General features: G+C 48.5%; 1 protein-coding gene across 1 annotated transcript; it reads right to left on the bottom strand.

Annotated features, from left to right (window-relative positions):
- Positions 1-1421: 1421 nt before the first annotated feature.
- BHLHE40 (basic helix-loop-helix family, member e40) lies at positions 1422-7155 on the bottom strand. Its single transcript, XM_011937253.1, has 5 exons — positions 6773-7155; positions 6539-6608; positions 6170-6277; positions 5115-5238; positions 1422-3793 (listed from the first exon to the last, which is right to left on the bottom strand). The coding sequence occupies exons 1-5, from the start codon at positions 6850-6852 to the stop codon at positions 2937-2939; spliced, it is 1239 nt and encodes a 412-aa protein (XP_011792643.1). The 5' UTR covers positions 6853-7155; the 3' UTR covers positions 1422-2936.
- Positions 7156-7437: the final 282 nt, after the last annotated feature.

Raw genomic sequence — 7437 nt, 5'->3', positions numbered from 1 at the left:
GGGTTGACTGTGTGGAACCCTCAAATAATTTTTTTTAGTTCAGGTTGCTCCAACCACTTCCTCCTTTCCCCGGAGCTACTCCTCCTGCAGTGGCCTAGGAAAAAGAGAGGGTCATGCAAAAGAGTTTGGTCTTGATTTCAACCCCCGGCTGTATCACCAGGGTAAGTTTGATTTGTTGGGCTTTTTCCAAAAAAGTCTAGCTAGAGAGGTCTGGCAACTCATGGAGCAACTGAGGTGTTTCACAGGCCTGAGACCTGGAAGCCCAGGCGCTGAGCTGGGAGAAAGAGTGGCACACAGAATTTGCCATCTGCCTGCTACAGGACTTGTGAGAAGGGCTCGGAATTCTTATTTTATCTAGTCAAAAGCAGGCGTGGAGAGGGAGGTGATAGACCACCAGCTATCGATGCCAGGTTTCCAACTCCTGGTCCCGGCTCCTTGCACAACAGCCTGTGTGGCCTGGGGACAGTTATGTGCATTCCGTATGCATCTAGCACAAGCAGAAAATGCTCACTTTCACCTGCTGGCCCATCAGGAGACAGGGAAGGTGACATGTGAAGCAGTCTTCATGGTCAGCTGGAGCCTCTGCCTGACTGAGAAATCCCTAGGGGCAGCTTCCCTGCTGTGCTCCAGATAACCAGGGGGTTCTGGCAGATTGGGATGCTTTGGGAGCTGGAGCCTGTTGAGTCAGGCGCTGGCCATCAGGAAACAGCACGACACCTCTGAGAGGGAGTATCCCACAGGAATGTTGCAAATCAAGGCAAAGGAGAGAGGCAAAAATACACGACTGGGTCATTTCCCACCTTTCCCGTGGAATTTTTTTTTTTTTTTTTTCAATAAGAGCACTTGTCTAAGGAACACCCAATATTCATTCACGCACAAACACACCAGAGAGGAAGTCCAGGAAGGATGTAGAAAATAATTATGGAATGTTGCCTCCAGCAGGAATAAGACAGGATATGGCAAATCCATTAGACCTTGATAGATTTGAAAAAGCTAGACTGCTTTGGCAAAGAGGTGCTATCCCAGCATCAATTAGTATTGCATAATAATCCAGTAAATCTTTTCTCAATGTGCCTCTCCCTCCGGCAGGCTCCCCAGACACTGCAGCCCACGATATCATACCTTGGTTTTCTGTCAAGTTCCAAGGACCACGATGAAAGCAGGCGGGGGAAAATACGCTTTTTACTTAACTCTGGAGAGGTAGAGGATGATCGTGAACCCCTGGCGAGGGTTAAAAAAAAAATTAAACCAATATTTACCTGCCAAGTTGACTAAGCTTATTCTGATTGAATACAAAGCACATGAAAAGCTGAATGAAATTACACTGAGATTAACTGGTTTGCTTAAGCCAAGAAGGAAGGACATGGGAGTCAGCCATATCACACCAATTGAGTTATTTAAAAAAAATTCAGGAGACCATCTTTCTCTTCCACAGGAAAAGAATTATTTTATTAAGTATTTTAAAACAACTACTTAACATTTACTCATAGATAAAAATATTTACAATTTTACACCTTCAGGAAGGCTCCAAAATATAAACACTGTACCTCTCCCTAGAGAAAAAAAAAATTATTCTTCTCTTCAAAAACAGGAATACATTCATTTTTTTCTCACTGTGTGAATCAAGTAATTATACAAATAAACATCTGAAACATTTTCCTTTTTTAATATATTTATATAATATATATTTATAACAGCTTTACAAATAAAGGCAACGACTTAATACCGAAATAAAAACAGGAAAAGAAAAAGTTAAAACACGATCAGCAATCAGGCATAGTGCATTTTGAAAAGCTGCTGCGGGGCTAGCTGGACACATCGGGAAAACAAGTACTCTGAACCAAAAATAAAACTTCTTTGAAGGAGACAGAATCCTTTTTAGCAATAAGGACACTCCATATGCCGCTGGGCAAGAGGAATTAGCCTACAGAAAGGATCTGGCGGTGCCAAGGCTTGGTTAGGCCTTTGAGAAGCTAAGCTTGGTTAAAAGGAGTTTTAGGATGGAATTGAAAACTGAGTCTAGTTCTGTTTGAAGGCAGCAGTTTGTTACTCAGCTTCATGCACTTTGGGGTGCTCGCTCGGGGTGTCTGTGTCTCTCAGACCTTGGTTTGGATTCCTGACCAGTTAAGTACTAATGGTTAGACCTAGAAACAGGTACCAGAAGCCCAGGGAACTCCTCCCTCCCTCCGGGGCAGCTCAGCTTGTACAAGGGGGCCACTTTCAGTTCCTTAGTAAGCTAATCACTACGAAAGCCTGAGTAGGGAACTACATTCTCTTTACTCCTCCGAGGCAGGGGTGGGGAGCAGACCTGCAGAAACCTCCCCAAACCACTACCCTGCTATGCCAGTGCCTGCTACCTCACCATGTTAGCAGAAAGCTCGGTCTGACTGCTCTCTCCCCGTCGTCTGGTGAGTCACGTCGACAATAAAGGGAAAAGGGTGGGGTCCTAACAGCTGGTTGGGAGCTGAGCCCTGGAAAGCCCTCTTTTGAAAGTACCTTCTGCTCAAAGCCACAGACCCAGCTCCTAAACTGAAGAGTGACTCACAGACCAAGACTTTGAAGCTTTTGAAAATCCAGCTGATGTGTATCAAAGGGGGCTATTCTCTGGGTGGGGAAAAGCCCAGAAGTCTGCTACAATCCCCCCAAGTCTCCTGATGTCAAGCAATCCTTCGCGACTTCCCTATGCCAAAAGGAGCTTTAAAGTCCTAGACCAACAGGCAGGCACACATGTGCACGCACGCGCACGTACACACATACACATACACATATATACACACACACACACACACACACACACACCCTGAATCTTCTCTCCATGCCTCAGATTATCTCAGTATACACAATGCAACAATCTTGCAGCATTCACAAAAACTTTTTTGTCGTTTTTTAGGAAGTAGCGAGGAAGGAAAGCAAAGCAGCAGGATCCTCTAGAGAGTTTAGTCTTTGGTTTCTAAGTTTAAAGGGGGGATCGGCTTCAGAGCTTGGAGCAAGACAGAAGAGTCGACGGACGGATGAGCTGGCAAGGGAGAAGGGAGTCTCTGGGGCATGAGCAAGGGAGCCGAGATCTTGTCTGGGTTCATGAAGCTAGAGAGGGCTGCGGCAGAGGCGTTGAGGCCTGGGTATAGCACTGGCACCGAGGTGGGATACCAGCACTTCTCCAGCATGGGCAGGTAGGCAGTCGCTGAAGGTGGGATCAGGTAGAAGGGCAGGCAGAAAGGAGGCTGGTGTGGGTGTGGGCCCAGGAACGGGGAGCTGATCAGGTCACTGCTAGTGAAATGGCCTTCATCATCCGAAAGCTGCATCCGGTTCTTTTTTGTCGGGGGTTCTTCGGATTCTTGCTTAATTGCACCGATCCTTTCTCCCATGGTGAACCTGCGTCCGTGGTCGCTTTTGAAGCACGGCTGCTCACTGCGCAAGTCGCCCTTCTCCGATTCTCCTCCGTAGCCACTGTCTGTGTCCGTGTCACTGCCGCTCTGCTCCCCACTCGAGTGAGCAAAAGTCCGCTGGATAACTGGCACGCAGTTTTTCCCAGGACCTTCCGAGCCTTTGGCCGGAGAGCTGGGCTTTTCCTTGAAGTCCATCACTTTGGGAGCTGGGTCTGATGGCTTCCTGGAGGTACCACCCTGCAGCAGCTCTGAGACCACCCGGTGGAGGTGGGTGACAAGCTGCGAAGACTTCAGGTCCCGAGTGTTCTCGTGCTTGGCCAGGTACTGAAGCACCTCCCGGGCACAAGTCTGGAAACCTGAGCAGAACATCTCTTGACCTGTTTCAACATTTCTCCCTGACAGCTCACCTAGGGAAACAAAAATCCAAAGGAAAATGTTTCAGAAGGCCCTGTGGTGCACCTGGATACCTATACGCCAAAAAACCAGGTGCTTTCGTTTTTGTTAAAAAAAGAAATCGCATTTACTGATTTGTGTTCCTAACTCCAAAAGTAGTACGCTCAGAGAAGAATTACACTGAAAAGTATAAATAATTAAATTAAAACAATCCATATACTAACACTCAGATAAAATACGATTTTTAATGTTTGCATAATATCCTATCATGGAAATGGACCATAATTAATAGAGATGAGCTGTTTCCCCTCTTTTGGAATGTATAGGTGGTTTGTGAGTTTTCCATGTAAGTGAAGCAGCAAAGAACATTCTGATGTATTCATAAACCTGAGTCAATGCATACAACATTGCACCGTGGCAAAATGGGCAGAGGCCAGATAGTTATAAAATGAGGAAAAGAATGAAGAAACAATCATCACCTAAAGTAAACTTATTTTCAATGACTTGTAAAAGTTGCAGTCATGCTGTGATCTTTCATTAGGCTCTCTATTTCTATATCTTTTCCACATATTCTATCCATGATCCTCAAGACATTAGGTATGACCATCTTCCTATTTTTAATGAGGAAACTGGCAGAAGCATTTGCTGGTTTTTGCAATTTTCATCATACGAGCCTTGGAGAGGAAGGCAGAAAACGAAATGAGGGAGTGGGTAGAATAATTCTCCCCAGGCAGTACAGTATTATTTGGAAGAAGTGAGACTAGAAGGTTAGGTGACTCCGATTACCTGGAAGTCTGTAGAAACGAATGATGAAACTTCAGTGGTTTCTCTAGATTGTGCAATTCACCAAGATACCTAGTGGCTATTCAGGGAACCACATGAAATGCAGGAAAAACTCCTGCTGTATCCTGCCAGGATCACACCACACACCAAGTGACAAGGAAGCAAAGAAACAGGAAAACACTGGGGCATACCCGCGATTTCTTCTCCAATGAAAGAGGGCTAAGAAGACCAACTGTAAAACACCCACAAGGCAAATTATAGGTGCCTTGGCATTTTAAAAGGGAGTAGGGAAATCTCCCAGAACCCAGAGACTCTCAAGCTAAAATGCCACAGGAATATCTTATCATTTCACTAATACGTATTCATGCCAGGTGGCACATTGCATTTCAAATGAAAAGTCTGACCTTTTAGGAAAGATAAAACTGCATCTCCCCCAGTGAAGGTGCATAAGCAATTTGTCGCAGTAATGTTTATTACATCAGATGTTGAGCCCACAGGCTCTCTATTTGTGCTCAACCTCTTAAAGAGAAGATAGCCCGAATCAGCACTCACCAGCTTGTAAACCGCTCTGCAGGGCAATGATTTTCTGCTGCTGCTGATCAATTAGGTTTGTTAGTGCTTTCACATGCTTCAAGGTAAGTTCAAGAACCACTGCTTTTTCCAAGTGACCCAAAGTCTAGAAGGAAAAGAGCCTTAGTCAGCGGTGAGGTCAGAGAAGTCCCACCTTTGGGACATTTATTAGCAAAGAGAAATGTCTCTAAAAGAAAAAAAAAAGTGGAATAGTCTTTCCTGGTTGGCTGTTTTAAGTCTGTAGATCATGCTTTTAAAAAGATACACACATACATATATATAATATATATGATTAAAGAATTTTAAAAAGGGTGCCATCTATCTTTGGAGGCATTTTGGAAGCTGCAACTACCTCAGGAAAATCGCTTTGACAGATAAATTTCTCCAGCAGCCTCTGCTGACCTTAACTCAGGGGAATCCAGAGAGAACATTTTGCTGCAGGGGTGTCAACTCAGAGAGGGACCTCTATTATGTCTGGCAGCCAATAGGCTTTCCCTACTTCTTTCCTTACACTCTTTCAGAACTTCCAGCTCATTCAGGCTTTTTTGTTCCTCCCGAAATACTTTTTTTTTTTTTTCCATTTCCCCAACCAAAGGCTGCCAAGTAGCTGAGGGCTACTGTCAAGAAAGACAGGCCGTAAAAATCACACACCAAAGCAAGTCCCCTTATTTAACAACAACAAAAAAGGTGGGGGGGAGTGGTGGAGGGAAAGGGGTAAATGTGTGTGTTGCTTGGCGTGTTCCTTTAAGTTAGAAAAACTAGGGAATCCTGAAAATCAACAGAAGTTAAACTCTTGAAAAGGAAGGCCAGTTGGTGTTGGAGCCAACTTGGAGAGGTCCAAGCGGTTCTCGCCTCATTTGCATGAGTCAGCCAGAAAACGCCAGGACTGTGGAGGAGGACCCCACCACAGAGCCACCCGCCAGCTCTGATCCGCCCGTCTGGTCTGCAGTTCCCCGCGGAACCTGCAGGCGGCGAGTGACCCCCGCCCGCCCTCTGGGCAAAGGACTGGGTTGGAAAGGGGCCAGCTTCTCACTTACTGTAAGTTTGAGATGTTCGGGTAGGAGATCCTTCAGCTGGGCGATGCACTCGTTAATCCGGTCACGTCTCTTTTTCTCGATGAGCCGGTGCGGCAATTTGTAGGTCTCCTGCAAGGCGCACGGGGAGGCGGTGGGCGATTGGGGAAGGAGATGAGAAGCCTATCCTCCCAGCCCCGCAGCAAGAGTCCGGCAGAGGAGCAGAATAGCACCCAGAACCATCATCTGCCCCTTCTTTTCCAAGTCACTCAGAAGAGGCACCGAGCCCACACCCTGCATCCCCTCGCCAACCTCAAAGCGAGAAAACTTTTCTTGGAAACTCAGCGCGCGCGAGGGGCTGAGCGCAGGGTCCCCAGGGGTGCACTTGCTTACCTTGCTGTCCTCGCTCCGCTTTATTCCCCGTCTTGACTTGTACACTTGGTACATGTGGGCAAAATCCATCCTGCAGGAAGAGAGACCAGGAAGGGTCGTGACTGCTTGCGCACGGCTGCAGGCGTTCTGCCGGGCAAGAACCCCCCAGGTGCGCCCGGAGCTGCTCCAAGTTGAGAGTGGCGCATAACATGGGGCTGGAGTTGAGGCTTGAAGGGCCAAGGAGTGCCAACTTACCCTGGTAGGTCTCCGTGCTCCAGTCCCGGTGCTTTGGGCAGGCAGGCGGGGGGTGGTTGCGCGCTGGGGATCCGCTCCATGGCGCGGCGAGCCGGGGCCACTGCGCGCTCCTGTCTGCACTAGCGGAGCGTCTGGATGAGGACTGTCCTGGAGCGGGCTTCGGGGGTCTCTCCGCAGATGTTCCTCTGAGTCTGAGCTCTTTGAAATCCCCTGGGCTGCTGGAATCTTCGGCTTTGAGATGCAGCTTCAGTTGGGGGCGTGCATGGCCCGGTGTCCCCGCGGCCTCTGGCTCCGACTCAGCGCACAGACTGGCGGTGTGTGCTCCCTGCGCGGTCTGCGCCGTGCGAGCCAAGTGAATGAGAAGTGGGGCGGGCGGGGAGGCGGGAGGGAGCGGGTTGGGGGGGGCGGTTAGGGCGGAGTGGGGGGGTGGGGGGACAAGCCGAGGAGTAATGGAGAGGCTGCGGGCTGGGTTAAATGGGAGCGAGTGGGTGGGTTGGAGCTACGTGTTCTACCCTGTGACTCCAGGCACGTCTGGCCACTGCCGGGGAGGGAAGGAGCGACCTGCCCGCCCTCCCCCGGCTTCATCACATGAGTCTCACGTGTTGGACAACGCTCCGGCGGCTGCTAGGGAGCCCCCACCCCCAGCCCCGGCCCCCAGGTGTCTG

This window comes from Colobus angolensis, unplaced genomic scaffold (assembly GCF_000951035.1).
Source record: "Colobus angolensis palliatus isolate OR3802 unplaced genomic scaffold, Cang.pa_1.0 Scaffold160, whole genome shotgun sequence".
In the NCBI taxonomy this organism is placed as follows: Eukaryota; Metazoa; Chordata; class Mammalia; order Primates; family Cercopithecidae; genus Colobus; species Colobus angolensis.
The sequence above is the reverse complement of the archived record's forward strand: the minus strand, read 5'-3'. Positions and strand labels throughout refer to the sequence as shown.